Below are 23,263 nucleotides of genomic sequence, written 5' to 3'. Positions count from 1 at the left end.
CCTCCTGACGCCCACAGCCATGGATCTGTGAGCGCTGGTCCCCATCTCACTTCCGCTCCGGTCCGCCAGGGTGACGACGAATGGAAGACGGCATTTAACACCCGTGACGGGCACTACGAATACGTAGTGATGCCCTTCGGACTGTGTAACGCTCCTGCAGTGTTTCAGGAACTCGTTAATGATATCTTCCGAGATCTCCTCTATATCTGTGTTGTTGTTTATCTCGATGATATTTTGATTTTCTCCCCAGATCCGACGACTCATCGGAGGCATGTCCGTCAAGTTCTACTACGATTAAGGGAGAAACATTTATACGCCAAGCTGGAGTAGTGCGTCTTTGAGAGGAGTTCTCTGCACTTCCTGGGCTACATCATATAGGATCAAGGTCTCAAGATGGATCCTGAGAAAGTGAGAGCTGTCCTGGAGTGGCCACGTCCTCAAGGTCTGAGGTCCATACAGCGTTTCCTGGGATTTGCCAATTTCTACCGGCAGTTTATCTCAAACGTCTCATCACTGACATCTCCTATTTCCACCCTTACCAAGAACGGTGTGAACGCCAAGGTGTGGACCCCAGAGGCAGAGTCCACATTTTTTAGTCTCAAAAAAGCCTTTACTTCTGCCTCAATCCTCTATAATCCTGACTTATATATACAGTTTTCTTTGGAGGTGGACGCCTCTTATGTTGGTGCAGGCGCACTTCTGTTCCAGAGGAGCCCCAAAGGAAAGGCAGTAGTATGTGGCTACTACTCGAGACTTTTTTCTTCTGCAGAGCGCATTTACTCTGTTGGGGATCAGGAGCTACTGGCCATCAAATTGGCTCTGGAGAAGTGGAGACATCTGCTGGAGGGCGCAGCTCACCACATCCTAATCTACACCGACCACATGAACCTCACCTACCTTCAGTCCGCTCAACAACTAAATCCCTTTCAAGCCAGGTGGCCGCTGTTCTTCACCCGTTTACAATTTGTGCTCCACTATGTCCCGCTGACAAGAATGTGAGGGCCGATGCCCTGTCCAGGTCATTTGAAACGGATGACACGGTGGAGTCTCTTCAAACTATCATAGACCCGTCCTGCATTATCACTGCCAATCCTTTGCAGGTTAGAGACATCCCTCCGGGGAGGACTTTTGTTCGATGAGCAGGCAGGAGAAGAATTCTCCGATGGGGACACAGTTCTAAACTGGCTGGGCACCCTGGTGTTCGTAAAACCCGAGACCTGATTGCTCGTCACTTTTGGTGGCCCATGCTGCCCAAGGATGTTGTGGACTTTGTCTCTTCTTGCACGGTGTGTGCTTCTAACAAGGTTACTAACTCCAAGCCTGCCGGCCTCCATCAACCTGTGCCTATACCCAATGCCACCTTGCAGCACATTGTGATGGACTTTGTCACTGACCTTCCTCCCTCAGCAGGATGCAACACTGTCTGGGTGGTGGTGGACCGGTTCTCGAAGATGGCACAATTTATCCCGCTGACCGGCCTACCTTCTGTTCCCCGAATGGCGAATCTCTTCATCCAGCACATCTACCGCTTGCATGGCTTGCCCTTCACATTGTGTCCGATCGGGGGTTTCAGTTTACCTCGAGGTTCTGGAGGGCTCTCTGTAAACTCCTGGATGTGATATTGGACTTTTCCACAGTCTATCACCCCCAGTCCAATGGACAAGTCGAGAGGATCAACCAGATCATGGAGAATTATCTCCGTCACTTCATTTCCTTACAGCATGATAACTGGGTACAACTTCTTCCATGGGCCGAGTTCTCGTACAACAACCACACAAGCGAGTCCACCACTTCCACTCCGTTTTACATTGTATACGGTCAACATCCTAGAGTCCCTCTTCCAGTGTCTACTACTTCTCAGATACCCGCTGCTGACTCTGCATTTGGGGACTTCCTGTAAATCTGGCAACAGACCCGGGCATGAAGCGAAAAGCGGATACAAGAAGAGAGCCGCCGCAGTATCTTCCAGGTACCAAAGTCTCGCTGTCCTCATGGAACATTCGTTTGAGGGTGCCTTCATACAAGTTTGCTCCCAGGTTTCTCGGTCCTTTTGAGATTCGGCAACAGATTAACCATGTCTCCTATAAACTGCGGCTGCCTCCTACCTTCAGAATCCCCAACTCCTTTCATGTGTCCCTCCTGAAACCAGTGGTCCTGAACTGCTACAGCAAGACTTCCTGTTCCACAACTGCTCCCAGCAGTTCTTCTGATGTGTTCGAGGTGAGGGAGATCCTGGACTGCAAGAGGGTAGGAGGAAGGACTTTCTATTTGGTAGACTGGAGCGGGTTTGGTCCTGAGGAGAGGTCCTGGGAGCCGGAGGAGAACCTTGATGCCTCTGCTCTTGTTAAGAAGTTCCTCTCTCGCTCTAGTCCCAAGAAGAGGGGGCGTAAGAGGGGGGGATACTGTAGCGTCCAGGGCCATCGGGTCCACTCACCTGACGCCCGCAGCCATGGATCTGAATCTGGATCCCAGGAGACGCCAGCGCTCACTTCTGCTACGATCTGCTCTGTCCCGTAGGGTGCGCGCGCACGCTCGTGCCCTCTCTTAAAGGGCCAGTGCACGCACATGTAGGAAATCACCATCATCAACACACATGATTTCCTGGACTATAAGAAGGGCCCAACCCATCTGATCCTTGCCTGAGCATTGTTAGTATACCCCAAGTCTGTCTTTCAAATGGTCCCTTACTGTTTCCCGTTCCAGTTGTTACCCGTGCCCTGTTACCCGTTCCTGTATCCCGTACTGTGTTCTTGTTCCTGTGCCTACTAGTTGGAGTCGTGTCTACTGCACCTGTGTCATCCGCCACGTCCTGTGTTACCTACCTCCATCCGTGCCAGAGCTGCGGCCACTGTCTGGACTATCCTGGTACCCTTGTGCGGGACTTTTCTATTTCTGGGGTTCCCTGTTATTTTGCCAGCTGCCTCGCTGCTATGGCGGTGCGGCCTGGTGGGTCCACATACCCACAAACTGTGACATCACATAATGCAGTGAGAACACTGCTAATAATTTTTAGTCCCCGCATAAACCCTTTAAGATGCATTGTGTACAAGCAGTGAATCCACCGCACCTGGCCACGTTTTAACCTCCTTATTCTCTCTCCTCCTCTTCTAGGTGTTGGTCCTGAGCCTGGTACTTGGAACCACCATGATTTGCTTAGTGACCCGTATATACTAATGTCTGGGGACTGGTAGGTCATTCTATTTTATCCAAATACTAGATGTATACTGTGATAATACATCACCTGTAGTGTTACTGTCAAATCTTCCCCCTGTACATGGACATAACTATAGCCCTAGTAGCCATAGAAGCTGCTATGGGGCTCTGATGCTGAGGGGGGCACCTTTGGTTGCCAAAACGTCATTAGTTTTTGTAAGGGAAGATCTGCTTTATTGCAGCATAACCCTTCCACGACAACCAACGTGTATATATACGGTGTAGGCCAGGAGGGAAGTATGGAGTGGGGTCACGGACTGAGCTCACTCCATAATTTGCTGGTGTTGGTTGTATGTTACAACTGACAGTTCACTGCGACGAGCGAAATCGTAGATTACTACGATCCCACTCGTTTAACCCCTTAGATGCTGAGGTCAATAGTAACTGCGGTAACTAAGCCATTAGAAAGATGGGGGTGGCCATCTCTGACGGCCCATTGCCCCCCTGCGATTGTGGGGTGCCAATGGTCGTCATTGCAGCTTGGAGGACTAATGTAGGCCCTCAGGTCTGCATCTTTGCACCCCTGGCAAGGCTTAATAAGAGCAAGTAAAGAACACGATCAGGGGCGTAACTAGGAAAGACTGGGACCCATAGCAAACTTTTGACTGGGGCCCCCCCTCTCCTGGGTGTCACACAACCCCCCCCTCTTGTAGATAGTGCCTTTTTTACAGCCCCCCCTGTAGATAACGCCATACAGCCCCCCCTTTGTAGATAGCGCCATACATCCCCCTGTAGAGAACGCCATACAGCCCCCCTGTAGATAATGCCATACAGCCCCCTTTAGATAACGCCATACAGCCCCCCTGCAGAAAACGCCATACAGCCCCCCCTGTAGGGAACGCCATACAGCCCCCTTTGTAGAGAACGCCATACAGCCCCCCCCTGTAGAGAACGCCATACAGCCCCCCTGTAGGGAACGCCATACAGCTCCCCCCCTGTAGGGAACGCCATACAGCCACCCCCCCCCCCTGTAGGGAACGCCATACAGCGTTCCCCCCCCCCTGTAGGGAACGCCATACAGCGTCCCCCCTCCCAAAAAAATGCGACCTACAGTGTGTCCTACAAAATACATGTATCCCCTCTCCACAGGATCTCCACAGGATAGGGGATACAAGAGTGATCGCTGACAGCGATAGGGAGAACGGGGGACTGAAAGTCCCCTGAACTTCTCCATGAAAAACCTTTGACTTCCGGCGTCTGCGCAGCTCAATAAAAATGAAAGGAGCGCTGGTCACGCATGCGCACAAGCGCGACCGGCGCTCCATTTATTTCTACGGAGCTGCCGACACAGAACCCGGAAGTCCGAGGTTTGTGATGGAGAACTTCAGCGGACTTTCAGTCCCCCGTTCTCCCTATCAATTCCAGCGATAACACATGTATCCCCTATCCTGTGGATAGGGGATACATGTCTTTTGCTCTATTTTGCGCCTTCAGGACCAGACACCGTTTAGCCCTTTTTAGCACGTGTTCGTTAAATGGCTATAACTTTTTTATTTGTTTTTGCGAACGACGTGATTTTTGCGATGTTTTTTCCATAGACAATGCAGGTTTAATTTTTATCGTTTTTATACACACCTTTTTTGCTATTTTAGAATTTTTATTCATAAAGTTTGAAAATAATAGTAAAAAAATAAGCTTTTTTACATTTCAGCTATTTTTTTTTTGGTAATAACATAGTTTTACCCTAAAATAGACCTTTTATTTGTGATCGTCATTGTCTACCGTAAATTTTAATATATTACATGTCTATATTAGGTTAATTGGGTCAGCGCTAGCGTTACAGCAATGATGGGCGGGGGGGAACTGTTTTTTTTTTTGGGTGGGTATTTTATGTGTATTTATTATTTACATTTTTTTTGCACTTTACTTTATTATTTTTTTATTACTATGGTCTGTCCCCCAATGGTCAAAGAAGACCTTTGGGGAACTTTACATATTTTTTTTCTTTCTTTTACACCATGTTTTTCCACTGTAACTGGAGCTGCACAGCAGCCCCAGTTACAGGGGAAATCAGCCCTCTCATAGTGACGATTGTCACTAATAGGGCTGTGCTCGGTCTAGTAAGACCCAGCAGCAGTCTGCCACTAACGGCACCCGGCGATCATGTGACCAGTCACATGATCACCGGGAGGAATAGAGACAGCGGCGCTGCTGCTGTCTCTATTCCTGTACACAGCACGCATTCAGCGCTGTGTACAAGTGATCAGAGAAGACAGAAGGAGCGAAAGCTGCTTCTATCCTCTCCTCAGGGTCCCCGGCAGTCACTGACAGCCGGAGACCCGACATTCAGCTGCCCGATCGCGCGGGCAGCAAGTTAAAACCCGAGCCGTAGAAAGTCTATGGCTCGGGTTTTAAGGACCCTGACCGCTGGCCGTAAAAATACAGCCAGCGGTCGGGAACCAGTTAATGGCAGAGCGGGGAGATACCTCCCTGCTCTGCCGTAGTGTTCAGTGGCGTCCCGCTGTAGCAGCCACAGCGGCTGCTAGCGGAGCCTCCGGCCATGGTGGGGGACCGTGCCGGCGGGCGACACGGGCCCCCTCATGCCGCGGGCCCCGTAGCAGCCACTACTGCTGCTACGGCGGTAGTTACGCCACTGGCCTCTGGCTTCATACTCTTCTGCCCAGGTGATATAGAGTTGTGCGTGTAGAGTACCAATACCTTGGCTGTGTAACTAGCTGTACAAGTCTACAGGCTCTGTACAAAAACGTGTATATATTATATATTTTATGAGAAGGATGTAAAATCTTGTACATTAGGTTTACGTTTACTACACCCATCATCTCAGGTTTACAAGTATAAATGAAATTTTACAGCCTGATGTCCGACAAAAGTTAACATTGAAGGGGTTATCGGACTTCAATAAAAAAAAACCTGCATTAGACTAAAAAATACTCACATGTTCCTCACGAGTAGTTTTCTGTGAAAGTTTCTGCAAATAATGGTAATTCCCACTGGGCCATTGTTTACATTCCCTGTTACTCTGAATTAGGTGGTCCCTCAGTTTCCCATGATTCCCCATCATCTGCTATTCCCTCCCCCGTCTGAGTTTTCACCGACCCCTGCCGTTTTGTAAATATCCCTTCCTCTGCTGGCTTTTCATCTGAGCACAAACTTTATTTGCCTGCATCCTAAAGGCTACTCCTCCTGTGACTTCTTGTGGACGATGCGTCACATGACCTGTGACATTCGCATAAGGGAGCGTTCCTGAAAGAGCCACAGAAGACACAAGAGAAAGGACATATCGTTCTAGGGGCGGATAGAAGAGGAAGTGTCACGTTAACAGTGATTTTTCGTTTTCTCGGTGCACTCTGAAAAAAATTTTTTTTTTCCTATCCTCCGTTATTTAGATATTGGTGGCATTATATTTGGCACCCGATTTTTAAATAACCCCCTGAACTGTCAATTGGGTGTGTAATTGGCAAGGGGGCGTGTAACATCGCTGTGACACTGTCCAATCAGCTACGGACAGTGCCATAGCAAGAGCTGGAGAGAGGAGTGTGCGAGCGCACGCACGCAGCTCCGTGCTAAGCACACTCGCTCACGGCAGACAAGAGATCAGTCTTGTCGTTTGTCTGGCGAGAACTTTAAGAGAGAGTGTGAAAGTGTGCATGCACGCACACATGTACGCGCGCTCTATCCTCACTCCAGCTCTTGCTGTGGCACGGTCCGTAGCGGCAACGTTACACGCCCCCTTGCCAAATACACGCCCCATTGACCATTCAGGGGGTTATTTAAATATAAATGGTACCAATATCTAAATAACAGAGGAGGAAAGGAAAAAAATGTAAAGTGCCCCAGGGTTTGCGCACCCCTTCCCATTACATGCTGCACCTGTATGGGCAGGTGACAGGTTCTCTTTACGTCAGGAGCTTACCCAGGGCTAGAGTACTTATTTGGGCAATGTCACTTGCACAAAACCGCTCTGTGCAGTGGCTCTCTGCTCTGGCTCCTAGTGGAGGGGCCTGACCGGGAGTCCCATCTCAATGACATCCATATGCCCGAATAAACACGGAATTCTGATCTAGGCTTTCAATTAAAGGCTTTGGACACCTTTGCAATGAAATTTTATAATTGATTTGCTTCCTAGATAAAAAATTAAACAACTCTCAAAAGAGTCCGTTAAAAACCCTACCATTTTGCTGCTGTAGAGTCTGTTTAACTCCTTTACATAGCTGGTTGTCCTGCTGCTTATTCATGTATTTTATTCATTTGTATAGCGCCAACTTATTCTACAGTGTTGTATATAGTAATCACTCACATCGGTCCCGGTCCTCATTGGAGCTTACAATCTACATTCCAAATAAGCCTAATGATTTTGAAGTGTGGGAGGAAACGGGAGTGCCTGGAGGAAACCCACGCAAACACGGGAAGAACATACAAACTCCATGCAAATGTTGTCCTTGGTCGGATTCAAACCTATAAACCCAGCGCAGTAAGGCAAAAGTTATTGCGGACGGGTGCTGACACCTGCTTTCTTTGCTCTACACCCTCACTTTTCTTAGTGTTAGATATAACAGTAGGGAGGAGGAGGAGAAGAAGGTTGTACATGGCAGATCAGAGTGTAGAGAGTGAGGAAAGTATCCAGGAAGGGCAGATCACACAGGCTGTTCGTATAGGGTGAAAATAAAGAGCACACATGGCAGTCTGCAGGGAGTGAAGCACACAGGCTGTAAATCAGTATATAAAAGAACCCACGGCAGAGTCTGCTGGGGAAGGTAGGGGGAAAATCAACCTCCTCAGCATCAGTGCTGGTCAGCACAAGGGAGAAGAGATCCCTCATGAGCTGTAGAAAGAGAAAGCAGTACAGAAATGAACCTGTGCTGATACATGAGATAGTGAATGCTGCAGCATCCTGGAATCAGACCTCAACATCCAGCATGTAATCCTGGGAGGGACATGAAAAAAAAAAAAAAAAGTGAATATCAGGGGTGTGAAAGTGAATGAAGGATTGAGGATTACAGCTTGCAACTTTTTATTTTTATTTTTATTTAACTCCAGGTAACCACTAACCTGTAAAAATATAATATATTTTTTTTTACATAAAAGGTGTCTGTATTCTATTAGGCTATATTCACACATTAGGAATTCGTGAAACAGCATCTGTTTTCGGTTTTGCTTTGCTGGTGTGTGTGTGTGTGTGGGGGGGGGGGGTCTTTTTTATAGAACAAAGAAAAACTGATATGCTTAAAAAGGGATGGAAATTGATGTGCATCCATGTTAATTCACTGTAATTTAATCCAATTGCACATATGCCGTTAAATGGATTACATGGTGTCAACATAGCCTTACAAAGAAAATGAGAAATTATTTTGCTGAACTTACAAACTTGAGGCAAATATTGAGATAGCGCAGATCTCCATAATACTTCTGCTCTTGGTGGAATATCCTGACCGCTCTCTCTAGCAGTGGAGACAAGTTGCTCTCTTTACCTCCCTGGGGATATGCTTGTTCTGCCCATTTTATATACCTACAACATAGAATAAGTTCAAGTATGAGAACGGTTTTTAACAATCCGATAGCTAGCACAGGGATTGCACAGGATCATAAAAACATGGCGGCTTTCTTCCAAAAAACACTGCTAGAGCCGCCCACAGGTTGTGTGTGGTACTGCAGCTCAGCGCCATGTTGAGCAGCCATGATTTCCTTATCCTGTACAACCACTTTAAAATGAAAACCTCTATGAATAAAATAAAAAAAATGATAGAGTTATACTAGTGGGCACAATGACCTCCACTAAACACCCAAAGTGCCAATAAGAGGGACTGAAAAGCAAGAACTTCCTGGTTATGTGATCACATGATCCCTCTTAGCCAGTCAGCAGTTAAGAAAAGGATCATATGATGGAGTTTGAGAAGTCCTGCTCACATGGGTTTAGGGTAATGGTTTCCACTTTCTCGGCATAAAACAGATGCATAAAACCTTTTCCAGGTCACTCATCTATGAAGTCTTCTAAAAAAAAATAAAAAAAATGGCACTTTTCTGGAGCTCCGTCCTACCCATTCACAAATCAAAGGTTTAAAGATTATGACATTCTTGACAGAAAAAGCAGTCCCCACAGAGGGGCCACAATATTCTCAAATAAGGACAGCAATGTAATGATTATGCTTTACAGGATTTCATCCCCCATGGCTGCTCCACCAAGTCATGCTGTAAACCCCCTCCTTTATCCTTCTTCCATAATCCCCATATGCTTAGTAATGACTCTTGTAACTCGACCTCATACAAATAAGTGCAATATGACGGTCAATGAAAACAACTTTCTTTTAGGTGATTTTTTTTCTGTAAAATTGAAATGAAACAAAATAAAAACTTCTCTCCATACAAGCACCCCATCTATCCTGTGCTCACTTACAATGCACCAACAAACTATTAGCCAACCTAAATATCATTACTGTTATAGAAGAGTCCATCAACAATTGACATACCGGTCCCAAACATCCAAAGGATCATCTCCAGTGTAAAAGTGAAGTTCCAATTCAAAGGCCCTTAAAAAAAAAAAGAACTAAATGAATAAAGAACCAAAACATTATCCCTCCATGTTTTGGCAATACAAATATTGGTTACACATCTCAGCTTTTTTAGGCGCTTATTTCATGTCACTATAGATCCTTCATCCACTGATCCCCCTATATAATCATATACTACAAAGACGTGGAGGATCTCGTTGTAAGACGGCTTCAGATGGAAACAATTTTTTTTTTGTTGCATTTGTGACCATTTTAGTTTTGTTAGTAAATTTTTAAACGGAGGAGCCCATGGCACCTAAGCACATGGCCGAGGAACATTCTGGTGAATAGGCACTTACAGCTCCCGCACATGTTGCATAAATGCTGCAGAAATTGACCCGCGGCGCAGATTCTCAATTTGCAGCATTTCAACTTATCTTGCGTAAAACGCTGCAGACTTTCGGTACGGAGATTCTACAGGAGCTCTAAGGCGGAGGTCTCCAACCGGTGACACTACAGCCGTTGTGGGACTACAAGGCCTTACATGTCACTCAGAGCACGTGGGTAAGTCACATGCGGACTTGAGTATGTTCACACTAGTGTCAGGGATCATTACCATGTATATTGTTTGCAAAAATATTATCCTCACACATATGTATATACATTTCAGTTCTTTGTGTAATATACTGATATATATATAACAAGTTCTTTGTTCATGACGGACACACCTATGGAAGACACCGCCCCCTGGAATGCAAGAAGAGTGTACAGAAGAACTTGCAGCTGAGAAGCCGGTGGGGGCTTGGGCACTCCCACATCCCTAGGGAGGGAGCATGTGTCTTTTCCTGTGTTTCTTTGTTCTGAATAAAGTTAGTTCGCTTCCTGTCCTATCTGAGGAAAGCTGTGTACCAACATCTCTTTGGCTGGTTTACTTCTTTCCAGGCATGCCTTCAGCTTTCAATTTACAGAGGTGGTTATTCGGTGTGGAATAACAGGGAGAAGGAAGCTACCCTGAAATTCGGACTTGACACTAGTATCATGGCTTACATTTTATGTGAACGATGATGGAAATGATGAATCCGTTTTGCAAAGGATCCGGATAGATCCAATTAACTCACGATGGGTCCATCAGATTTTACGGTTTACTATGCTATCCGGGTTGTCACGGAGAACAGGAAAATAAATTATTGAAGTGTGAACATAGCCTAACTCATGTTATTTTACCCTCCCCAGAACATACATATTTATTGCCAGTGGAGAAGTAACTGGAGGAACGGTTTGTAACATGCTGATACAATATACAGGTGTATACACGGTAATGACTCCTCCTTGGACTCTCCTGATGTAGTAGTTATTGTCTGTTTAGTGAATTACTCACTGTTTCCTTTGCAGGATGGCATTATGGTTGGCATGGACTTGCTGGGAGAGAACCTCCTGCAGAGTCGACATATCCCTCCCATGTCGAAGAGGTTGAACATTTTCCTTACTGAGTTCCCACTCATCTCCGTCCTGTGCCATACTCTGCTGTACAAACGGATACAAAATATTGTAAAGATAACAGGTATATCAGCAATGACCAATATCTTCCCTATGATACATCTGCATCGGAGGCATCATTCAGGGCCGCTGTCGCAGATTCCGTAAAATTTGACAGGGAAAACGGTGCAGCATGCTGCACTATATTCTCCTATCAAAAAAAGACACCTTGGCGGAACTCACTGTAAGTCAATGGGGTCTGTCAGGCATGTTGGTATTTGCGGTGTGACGGATCCTGAACGCTTTGAAAACCGAAACACCAACGCAGATGTTTACAAAGACTAAAGCTGAGAAGCTCGCTGTGAAATACTGGGGATGAGCATGTATTACATGATGGCCCATAGATTTTAGTGGCCACTGAGTAACACTAAATTTCTTCAGCTAATTTTAGTATCCCCATGGTCACGTGGCTGCACCTATTCCTTTCATTTGTACACATAACTGAATGACTATAGGAGAAAGAGAAAGAGAGAGAGGGGGGGGGAGAAAGAGAGAGAGGGGGGGAGGAGAAAGAGAGAGGAGAGAGAGAGAGAGAGGGGGAGGAGAGAGAGAGAGAGAGAGGGGGAGGAGAGAGAGAGAGAGAGAGGGGGGAGGAGAGAGAGAGAGGGGGGAGGAGAGAGAGAGAGAGAGAGAGAGGGAGAGAGAGAGAGAGAGAGGGGGAGGGAGAGAGAGAGAGGGGGGAGAGAGAGGGGAGGAGAGAGAGAGGGGGGGAGAGAGAGAGGGGGGGAGGAGAGAGAGAGAGAGAGGGTGGGAGGAGAGAGAGAGGGAGAGATAGAGAGAGAGGGGGGAGGAGAGAGAGGGAGAGAGAGAGAGAGGGAGAGAGAGAGAGGGAGAGAGAGGGAGAGAGAAGATTGCGCCTGTCGAGGGAGACTGTCCGCTACGGGAGAGAGGTAAGGTGTTAGCTCATTGGTCCAGTGTCCATGTGCAGAATACCAAGGAACTGATATCCAATGAACTGAAATTAATTCATCTCTGTAGACGGCTGTGAATGCAATGGCCCCACACGTAGCAATTGTGTGTCAGTTGTGATTTTTTTTTGGGGATGTTTGTGGAGTTTGAAACGGAAGCTGTGGTTTCACTTTCAATTTCCGTTGCGGGGTTCACCCGATGGAAACCACAGACGGAACCCCGGAACAGAAAGCGAACGGTGATGTGAACAGGCCCTTACATTGACACCAGTGATAAAGAACCATCCATTACACATCCATTTTTTTGAATAGAGAAATTACGGCACGTTTTTATGGGCCCATGGACTTCTATTGGCCACGTGTACCTCCCCGTATGCTTACGGGAAGGTGCCGGGCCGTTGAAAAATTATAGAACATGTCCTATTTCAGGCCGTAATTACGGCACGGGCAGCCCATAGGAGTCTATGGGGCTCCCGTAATTACGGGTGACTACGTGTGTGCACCCGTAATTACAGGAGCGTTGCTAGGCGACAACAGTAAATAGTCACTGTCCAGGGTGCTGAAAGCGTTAAACGATCGGCAGTAACTCTCAGCACCCGGGACAGAAACTACCGATCAAATATAGATAAAGCTGTAAAAAAAAAAAAAAAAAAAAAAAGACATTCATATTTACCCAGAACTCCCTGCTTCTTCCTCAAGTCCGGCCTCCTGGGATGACGTTACAGCCAATCACAGGCCAATCACTGGTTGCAGCGGTCACATGGACTGCCGCGTCATCCAGGGAGGTCGGGCTGGATGTGAAGAGAGGGGTTATGAATTTCTTTTACTTTTATTACCGTAAGGGCTGTCCCTTCTCTCTATTCTGCACTGATAGAGAGAAGGGGCTGCCGATTAGCGCAGCGCAATTTTGCAGAGAAAACGTGCCCGGAAATACGGGTGCAATACGGGTCGCATACGTGTGACCAAGGACCCGTATTTACGGGTGGACAAAAATACGTTCGTGTGCATGGGGCCTAAGAGATTATACAACGAAAGTGTGAATTTAGCCTTACATTTTAGGCCAGTCTGCTGGGGACGTGCAGATGCAACGGTTATAAATGTTGTAGATTAGAAAAAATGTGCTACAGCCAAAGCTGTGCCCATGACCCCGCGCCTCCGCGAATAAAATAAGCCTGTTCTTAAAAATGCACATGTGCCCATCGCAGAGATAAGGATATACACACATATATACCACACACGGTGTATACCCTCCACAACGCCCCTCCCCAAAGTCACTGTCTCCCAAGATCAGCCCGTTGGTAGAGAATTGAAAGGCAATTATACATTATATACACTCCGTTGTATAAGTACTGATAACACCTACTCACATATTGCTTATAAACCCTCCCCCCAGGTTACAGTGCACATAATCTACGACATGGAGGGCAAACTGTGGCAGCGCCGCTACAGGGTCCAGCGGGGGGCGGCGCACACCACGAGCTGCCCTCCATCACTAGCGATATATTCCACCGGCACATCACGTCACTCACCGCCCGTGCAGTTATTTCCGCAACTCAAGGAGTCTACGCCGCTACACAAACCAGATTTGAAATAAAGTAACTGTTGTCTGATTGGTCTACTACGAGACCTGTCACGTGACGCGCCTGCCCACCGCAGCGTCTTCTCGAGTACCTTGAGATGATTTGCTAAAACATACCACGTGATTGTAAAGGAAGCACAAAAGCATCTTGGGAGATGTAGTCTTTCGTTTAGCTGTTCGGCGGCGCGCGCTGCTCCATGGAGTTCCCTGGAGAGGAATAATTATGTCAGTTTTCCTGTAGGATGAAATAATTCCTTCATATTTTACACTTTTATGCATGGGCCCGACCTTTAGTAATGGAAGCAGCCGAATGGTTTAGCTAATTTGGTGGTGCATTTTAGGTACACTGAGCATGTGACTACAGCCAACGCTGGAAAACGACTTCCAAGACCGTGTGGCCTAAATAATACGGCGCGGCCCCATGCACACGTCCGTATTTTTCATCCGTTATTACGGACCCATTCATTTCAATGGCCTATGGACACCTTTGCATATTTTTAGGGATGGGTGTCCATGCCCCATGGCGGATCATCATAGGGTGTTTTGGATGGCCGCCCGGGGCCCGAGACTCCCAGGGGGCCCATAGCCACCCAAAGTACAATGTCGTTTTTGGCACTATTTGCAGCGAATTGCGGCAAAAAACGCGACGAAACAGCATTGTATTTGTCCTGCAAAAAGACCTTTAGACATAAGGTCACATGACCGCAGCTCTGTCACCCCATTATAAGTGCCCTATATTCTACATAATGTGATCGCCGCTGTAATGTAGATAACAACAGTGATTTTTATTTACACCGCGTTCCAAATTATTATGCAAATGTTATTTTTCGCTGATTTTACGAAATAGTCGATGCAAATGACGGTCAGTATAATCTTCACGCCATCAACCGTTGGAGTATAATGCAAATTTTATTGAACAAATCTCCTAATGATAACAGATTTTTTTTTTTAGAAGTAAAAAACTCAAAATGCAAATTATTATGCACAACAGATATCAATTTTTTTTAACCCCTGCAGGACTGAGCCTTTATGTGGTAATAACTCCGGAATGCTTTTACCTATCCAAGCGATTCTGAGATTGTTTTCTCGTGACATGTTGTACTTTATGTTAGGGAAAAAATTTGGTCGATAAATTCAATATTTATTTCTAAAAAACACCAAGATTGAGAAAATTTGCAAAAATTTGCATTTTTCTAAATTTAAATGTATCTACTTTTAAAACAGATAGTAATACTACACAAAATAGTTACTAGTTAACATTTCCCATATGTCTACTTTATGTTTGCATCGTTTTTTGAACATTCTATTATTTTTCTAGGACGTTACAAGGCTTAGAACTTTAGCAGCAATTTCTCATATTTTCAAGAAAATGTCAAAAGGCGATTTTTAAAAAGGACCAGTTCAGTTGAGAAGTGGCTTTGAGGGCCTTATATATTAGATAGTCCCCATAAATAACCCCATTTTGAAAACGGCACCCCTCAAAGTATTCAAAACAGCATTCAGAAAGTTTTTTAACCCTTTAGGCGTTTCACAGGAATTAAAGCAAAGTAGAGGTGAAAGTTACACATTTCATTTTTTTTTTACAAAATTCATTTGCAATACTTTTTTTTTCTATACCACAGAAGGTTTTACCCGAGAAATGTAACTTATTATTTATTGCCCAGATTCTGCAGTTTAGAAATATCCCACATGTGGCCCATGTACGCTAATTTACTGAAACACCGGCCTCAGAAGCAAAGGAGCACCTAGTGGATTTTGGGGCCTCCTTTTTTTTTAGCATATATTTTAGGCAGCATGTCAGGTTTGAAGAGGTCTTGTGGGGCCAAAACAATAAAGACCCCCAAAAGTGACCTCATTTTGGAAACTACACCCCTCACGGAAATTATCTAGGGGTATAGTTAGCATTTTGAACCCACAGTTTTTTTGCTAAATTTATTTGAATTAGTATGTGAAAATGAAAATCTACTTTTTTCTGAAAAAACTTAGAAATTGTTAATTTTTGCAAGGAATAAAAGAGAAAAAACACCCCAACATATGTAAAGCAATTTCTCCCGATTATAGCAATATCCCATATGTGGTAATAAACTGCTGTTTGGACCCACAGCAGGACTCAGAAGGGAAGGAGCAACATTTGGATTTTGAAATTCTGATTTTGCTGGAATAGTTTTCAGTGCCGTGTCGCGTTTGCAATGCCCTGGAGCGAACAAAATAGTGGAAACCCCCGGAAAGTGACCCCATTTTGGAAACTACACTCATCAAGGAATTTTTCTAGGGGAGTAAAGTTAGCATTTTGACCCCACAGTTGTTTTGCTGAATTCATTGGAATTATTCTGTAAAGGTAAAAATCTACTTTTTTTCTGAAAAAAGGTAGCCATTTTTAATTTTTACAAGGAATAAAGGAGAAAAAGCACCCCAACATTTGTAAAGAATTTCTCCCGATTACGGAAATATGCCATATGTGGTAATAAACTGCTGTTTGGACCCACAGCAAGGCTCAGAAGGGAAGGAGCGTTATTTGGCTTTTGGAGTTCAAATTTAGCTGAAATGGTTTTTGGGTGCCATGTCGCATTTGCAAAGCCCCTGAGAGGCCAAAACAGTGGAGACCCCCCAAAAGTGGAAATTACACCACTTAAAGAATCTATCTAGGGATATAGTGGGCATTTAGACCCCACAAGTCTTTTGCAGGATTTATTAGAATTAGGCCGTGAAAATGAATATCAACATTTCTTCCACTAAAATTGTGCATTTTTTCAATTTCACAAAGGATAAAGGAGAAAATGCACCCCAACATTTGTAAAGCAATTTCTCCCGAGTACGGCTATACCCCACGTGTGATCATAAATGGTTTTTCTGGAGCTGCCCCCATCCTTTCGCATACATGACGTCTTCCATGCCTCCCTCCTTAAACGCTGCTCCCCGTCCTGGTCCCCCTCGAGGAAACCTCCTGTTCCCGTTCTCACCCCTGAGGGGGTGGAATTCGAGGTGGCCAAGATTATGGACAGTAGGATGGTCCAGGGCTCCCTCCAGTACCTGGTCCATTGGAGAGGATACGGGCCGGAGGAGAGGACTTGGGTACCTGCCCGTGATGTTCATGCTGGGGTATTGATCAGGAGGTTCCACCTTCTCTTCCCTACTAAACCGGGTCCTCTTAGTAAGGGTCCGGTGGCCCCTCATAAAAGGGGGAGTACTGTTAGGGATCTGCCAGGTACTACGTCTAGGTATACTCCTGTGATTAATCAATCCACACCTGAGGCCAGACCTGTTCGACTGACACCATCTCCCACCAACCAGGGTGGCAGGCTCAGGAGTGGGAGAGCCTATCGCGGCCTGGTCAGTCGGAGTTAGCTCCGCCCCCTGTCCTTTATTACCTGCCGTGCTCTCTTCCTCAGTGCTTGTAATTCTTCTGGATTCCTGGCCTCACTGCTGCTTGCTCCAGCCTGCTTCTGCCGTGCTTCTGCCTTGCTGCAGTTCCGCTTAACCTGCTTTGCTTTGCCCCTGGCTTGCTTCCTTCTCCGTGCTCACTTTGGTATACTCCACTTCATCCTGGTCCTGACTACTCATTCACCGCTCCGTTTCCTCGCGGCGTTCCGTGGCTACTGCCCCTTCCCTTGCGTGTTCTCTGTTTGTTCTCCCGTGCACTTAGACAGCGTAGGGACCGCCGCCCAGTTGTACCCCGTCGCCTAGGGCGGGTCGTTGCAAGTAGACAGGGACAGTGCGGTGGGTAGATTAGGGCTCACTTTCCCTTCACCACTTTCCTGCCACTACAAACAGGAAACAGGTTGCTGTATATTGTGTTCGGCATTCACTGTCGAGGGTGCTGAAAGAGTTACTGCCGATCAGTTAGCTCTTTCAGCACCTTGGACAGTGACGGGCGTCGACTAGCCTCATCTCTATGATGGCGGCTGCGCGAAAATCACGCAGCCGCGCATCATACACGGATGACACACGCAGCTGTCAAATGTTTTTTGCGCGCGCAAAACGCTGTGTTGTTTGCGCGCGCAAAAACGCAACATCCGTCTGTATCTGCCCTTAGGCAAATAGTTTTATTTTTTCTAAAAGTGGTAAAACATAAAACAAAACATAACAATGTGGTATCGCCGTAATCGTATCAACCTGTAGAATAAGGTAGACATGTCGTTTTTTTTACCGCCTGATGGACGCCGTTAAAACAAAACCCCCCAAAAAATGGCGTAACTTGTCCCGCAAAACACAAGCCCTCATAAGGCTGCGTCGACGAAAAAATATAAAAAAAGTTATGGCTTTTGGAAGGCAGGAAAGGAAAAGGATAAAATGAAAAAACTCAAATTGGCCGTGTACTTAAGGGGTTAAAGTTTATTCAGTATACAGTAAGCATTTCTACAACTTTCTAATATACTTTGTGTTTCATTATTCCGTCATTTAGAGACTAAAAATCTGTTACAGGGCCCATCAGGGTAAGGTGAGTTTTCTTTTTATTGGTGCAAAGGGGGCCTAACTTATCTATGGTAAAACACAGGGGCCTAACTTATCTATGGTAAAACACAGGGCGCCAAACTTATCTATGGTAAAACACAGGGGCCTAACTTATCTATGGTAAAACACAGGGGGCCTAACTTATCTATGGTAAAACACAGGGGGCCTAACTTATCTATGGTAAAACACAGGGGCCTAACTTATCTATGGTAAAACATAGGCGGCCTAACTTATCTATGGTAAAACACAGGGGCCTAATTTATCTATGGTAAAACACAGGGGGCCTAACTTATCTATGGTAAAACACAGGGGCCTAACTTATCTATGGTAAAACACAGGGGGCCTAACTTATCTATGGTAAAACACAGGGGGCCTAACTTATCTATGGTAAAACACAGGGGGCCTAACTTATCTATGGTAAAACACAGGGGCCTAACTTATCTATGGTAAAACACAGGGGGCCTAACTTATCTATGGTAAAACACAGGGGACCTAACTTATCTATGGTAAAACACAGGGGGCCTAACTTATCTATGGTAAAACACAGGGGGCCTAACTTATCTATGGTAAAACACAGGGGGCCTAACTTATCTATGGTAAAACACAGGGGGCCTAACTTATCTATGGTAAAACACAGGGGACCTAACTTATCTATGGTAAAACACAGGGACCTAACTTATCTATGGTAAAACACAGGGGCCTAACTTATCTATGGTAAAACACAAGGGGCCTAACTTATCTATGGTAAAACACAGCGGGCCTAACTTTTTATTTTGGGTGTCTAGTTTCTTCCATTTTACTGCCGCTGCTGCCGAGTAAGTTGCACCGCAAAGGGGTCACTAAGACCATGTTCACACGGTGGATTTTGCTTGGTGGGTCCCGCTGCAAAATCGGACGCAGAATTATTCCTGCCGTCAACCAAAAGATTCCTACTCCCATTCACTTCAGATCGGGCAGGACGCTTCTTTTGCCCGCTAGTTGAAAAAATCAGCTAGCGGTAAAAAGAGGCATCCGCCTCCCACTGAAATAGAGATCTGCAGAACATTGCTCTCTCCTCTCTACCTCCTGACAGATACATAGTGATATATTCTGCAGATTATTGTCCAACTGACTACTCTAGAGATCTGCAGAACATTGCTCCTCTACCTCCTGACAGATACATAGTGATATATTCTGCAGATTATTACACCACTGACTTCTCTAGAGATCTGCAGAACATTGCTCCTCTAACTCCTGACAGATACATAGTGATATATTCTGCAGATTATTACACAACTGACCTCTCTGGAGATCTGCAGCACATTGCTCCTCTACCTCCTGACAGATACATAGTGATATATTCTGCAGATTATTACACCACTGACTTCTCTAGAGATCTGCAGAACATTGCTCCTCTAACTCCTGACAGATACATAGTGATATATTCTGCAGATTATTACACCACTGACCTCTCTAGAGATCTGCAGAACATCGCTCCTCTAACGACTGACAGATACATAGTGATATATTCTGCAGATTATTACACCACTGACCTCTCTAGAGATCTGCAAGACATTGCTCCTCTACCCCTGACAGATACATAGTGATATATTCTGCAGATTATTACACCACTGACTTCTCTAGAGATCTGCAGAACATCGCTCCTCTAACTCCTGACAGATACATAGTGATATATTCTGCAGATTATTACACCACTGACCTCTCCGGAGATCTTCAGAACATTGCTCCTCTACTTCATGACATACATAGTGATATATTCTGCAGATTATTACACCACTGAACTCTCAAGAGATCTGCAGAACATCGCTCCTCTAACTCCTGACAGATACATAGTGATATATTCTGCAGATTATTACACCACTGACCTCTCTAGAGATCTGCAGGACATTGCTCCTCTACCCCTGACAGATACATAGTGATATATTCTGCAGATTATTACACCACTGACCTCTCTAGAGATCTGCAGAACATTGCTCCTCTTCCTCCTGACAGATACATAGTGATATATTCTGCAGATTATTATACCACTGACCTCTCTAGAGATCTGCAGAACATTGCTCCTCTACCTCCTGACAGATACATACTGATATATTCTGCAGATTATTACACCACTGACCTCTCTGGAGATCTGCAGAACATTGCTCCTCTACCTCCTGACAGATAAATAGTTTTATATTCTGCAGATTATTACACCACTGACCTCTCTAGAGATCTGCAGAACATTGCTCCTCTACCTCCTGACAGATACATAGTGATATATTCTGCAGATTATTACACCGCTGACCTCTCTAGAGATCTGCAGAACATTGCTCCTCTACCTCCTGACAGATACATAGTGATATATTCTGCAGATTATTACACCACTGACCTCTCCGGAGATCTGCAGAACATTGCTCCTCTACCGCCTGACAGATACATAGTGATATATTCTGCAGATTATTACACCACTGACTTCTCTAGAGATCTGCAGAACATTGCTCCTCTAACTCCTGACAGATACATAGTGATATATTCTGCAGATTATTACACAACTGACCTCTCTGGAGATCTGCAGCACATTGCTCCTCTACCTCCTGACAGATACATAGTGATATATTCTGCAGATTATTACACCACTGACTTCTCTAGAGATCTGCAGAACATTGCTCCTCTAACTCCTGACAGATACATAGTGATATATTCTGCAGATTATTACACCACTGACCTCTCTAGAGATCTGCAGAACATCGCTCCTCTAACGACTGACAGATACATAGTGATATATTCTGCAGATTATTACACCACTGACCTCTCTAGAGATCTGCAGGACATTGCTCCTCTACCCCTGACAGATACATAGTGATATATTCTGCAGATTATTACACCACTGAACTCTCAAGAGATCTGCAGAACATCGCTCCTCTAACTCCTGACAGATACATAGTGATATATTCTGCAGATTATTACACCACTGACCTCTCTAGAGATCTGCAGGACATTATTGCTCCTCTACCCCTGACAGATACATAGTGATATATTCTGCAGATTATTACACCACTGACCTCTCTAGAGATCTGCAGAACATTGCTCCTCTTCCTCCTGACAGATACATAGTGATATATTCTGCAGATTATTATACCACTGACCTCTCTAGAGATCTGCAGAACATTGCTCCTCTACCTCCTGACAGATACATACTGATATATTCTGCAGATTATTACACCACTGACCTCTCTGGAGATCTGCAGAACATTGCTCCTCTACCTCCTGACAGATACATAGTGATATATTCTGCAGATTATTACACCACTGACCTCTCTAGACATCTGCAGAACATTGCTCTCTACCTCCTGACAGATACATAATGATATATTCTACAGATTATTACACCACTGACTTCTCTAGAGATCTGCAGAACATCGCTCCTCTAACTCCTGACAGATACATAGTGATATATTCTGCAGATTATTACACCACTGACCACTCTAGAGATCTGCAGAACATTGCTCCTCTACCTCCTGACAGATACATAGTGATATATTCTGCAGATTATTACACCACTGACCTCTCCGGAGATCTGCAGAACATTACTCCTCAACCTCCTGACAGATACATAGTGATATATTCTGCAGATTATTATACCACTGACCTCTCTAGAGATCTGCAGAACATTGCTCCTCTAACTCCTGACAGATACATAGTGATATATTCTGCAGATTATTACACAACTGACCTCTCTGGAGATCTGCAGCACATTGCTCCTCTATCTCCTGACAGATACATAGTGATATATTCTGCAGATTATTACACCACTGACTTCTCTAGAGATCTGCAGAGCATTGCTCCTCTAACTCCTGACAGATACATAGTGATATATTCTGCAGATTATTACACCACTGACCTCTCTGGAGATCTGCAGAACATCGCTCCTCTAACTCCTGACAGATACATAGTGATATATTCTGCAGATTATTACACCACTGACCTCTCTAGAGATCTGCAGGACATTGCTCCTCTACCCCTGACAGATACATAGTGATATATGCAGCAGATTATTACACCACTGACTTCTCTAGAGATCTGCAGAACATTGCTCCTCTAACTCCTGACAGATACATAGTGATATATTCTGCAGATTATTACACCACTGACTTCTCTGGAGATCTGCAGAATATTGCTCTGTCCTCTCTACCTGCTGATAGATACTTATTGATATATTCTGCAGATTATTGCACCTATGACTTTTCCACACCCTTATGATCCCTGTAGATAAAAGGCTCCCTGGATAAATTCCCCAATATATATATGAAAACACTGAAAATTGTAAAGAAAATATATGTTTATTCCAGAATCCAGTAGAATTGCTGTGCGGTTTCCTCCGGCCCTTTAACATGTGATGATCTGTGACATGAAGAAGAGGAGGGTCCTTCTTCACACGTGAATATGGCCGCCAGTCCACCCTTACACAGCTCAGTCCTGGATCATAAGAGAGCGTAAAACATTTTTCTATTTTTTCACAGTTGTATCCTAGAAAAGACAAAATAACTGAATTAGCCCAAAAATTCACAAAACTTTCACCACAAGGAGATGAAGACGGAGCAGAAGACGTCGGACTTACCGGATCTCGCTTCTGTTCTGCACATCACTGGTTCTCAGCGCTGGAGGAGTATTCATGACAATTTCAGATGGTTTAGGTGGTAAAGACCACCATGTTGGGGTGACAAAAGATGGCGAATGGGCCCCGAGCGACAGATGGAACAAAACAGATTCCTTTCTCTCCCGGGGGTTCGGGGCCCTGATGGTAAATGGGCCCCGAGTGGCAGATGGAATTAAAATTCCCACTTTCTCTTCCGGGGGTTTGAGGCCCTGGTGGTAACGGTAACCCCCGAAATGTCCTCCATCTCCACATCCTCTGGAAGTTGGCGTCCGCGAACTTCCTTTTTGTCTTTCTTATCCTCCATATCCTCCATCTCTATATCATCTGGAAATTGGCGTCCGCCAACCTCCATTTTCTCGTCCTCCTCCACGTCCTCCATCTCTACATCATCGGGAAATTGACGTCCGCCAACCTCCATTTTCTCTACAATCCTCATCTTGAAAAACATCTTCACTATCCTCCTCTTCATCAAAGACACCTTCATGATGAGAGC

The 23,263-nt window shown here is 45.2% G+C and overlaps 1 protein-coding gene and 1 long non-coding RNA gene across 4 annotated transcripts; both read right to left on the bottom strand.

The window, feature by feature from the left end:
- Positions 1 to 8,430: 8,430 nt before the first annotated feature.
- On the bottom strand, positions 8,431 to 13,864 carry LOC142729742 (mitotic checkpoint serine/threonine-protein kinase BUB1 beta-like). Of its 3 annotated transcripts, none has more exons than XM_075849321.1 (4): positions 13,800 to 13,864; positions 11,038 to 11,183; positions 9,639 to 9,698; positions 8,431 to 8,680 (listed from the first exon to the last, which is right to left on the bottom strand). In XM_075849321.1, exons 1-4 carry the CDS (start codon positions 13,827 to 13,829, stop codon positions 8,518 to 8,520), a joined length of 399 nt encoding a protein of 132 aa, XP_075705436.1. In that variant the 5' UTR covers positions 13,830 to 13,864; the 3' UTR covers positions 8,431 to 8,517. The 3 variants fall into 3 exon arrangements, with proteins under 3 accessions (XP_075705436.1, XP_075705437.1, XP_075705438.1); XM_075849322.1 differs by lacking the exon at positions 13,800 to 13,864 and adding an exon at positions 13,471 to 13,610; XM_075849323.1 differs by lacking the exon at positions 13,800 to 13,864 and adding an exon at positions 13,471 to 13,610 and having other exon boundaries at positions 11,038 to 11,180.
- Positions 13,865 to 22,436: 8,572 nt separating this feature from the next.
- Positions 22,437 to 23,017, bottom strand: LOC142729743 (uncharacterized). Its single transcript, XR_012878453.1, has 2 exons — positions 22,732 to 23,017; positions 22,437 to 22,640 (listed from the first exon to the last, which is right to left on the bottom strand). It is a non-coding gene; the product is annotated as an uncharacterized LOC142729743 (long non-coding RNA).
- Between the last annotated feature and the right edge of the window lie 246 nt (positions 23,018 to 23,263).

Source organism: Rhinoderma darwinii, unplaced genomic scaffold, assembly GCF_050947455.1.
Source record: "Rhinoderma darwinii isolate aRhiDar2 unplaced genomic scaffold, aRhiDar2.hap1 Scaffold_734, whole genome shotgun sequence".
Classification (NCBI taxonomy): domain Eukaryota; kingdom Metazoa; phylum Chordata; class Amphibia; order Anura; family Rhinodermatidae; genus Rhinoderma; species Rhinoderma darwinii.
This window is presented reverse-complemented; position numbering and strand designations above follow the sequence as displayed.

What these genes read in the sequence shown, in the direction of transcription:
- LOC142729742 (XM_075849321.1), bottom strand. Translation starts at nt 13,829, where the DNA reads ATGCTTTTGTGCTTCCTTTACAATCACGTG. An exon ending in GCTTCCTTTACAATCACGTG is followed by an intron (nt 11,184 to 13,799) that starts GTATGTTTTAGC and finishes CCGTTTGTACAG; the next exon opens with CAGAGTATGGCACAGGACGG. An exon ending in GCCATCCTGCAAAGGAAACA is followed by an intron (nt 9,699 to 11,037) that starts GTGAGTAATTCA and finishes TTTTTTTTTAAG; the next exon opens with GGCCTTTGAATTGGAACTTC.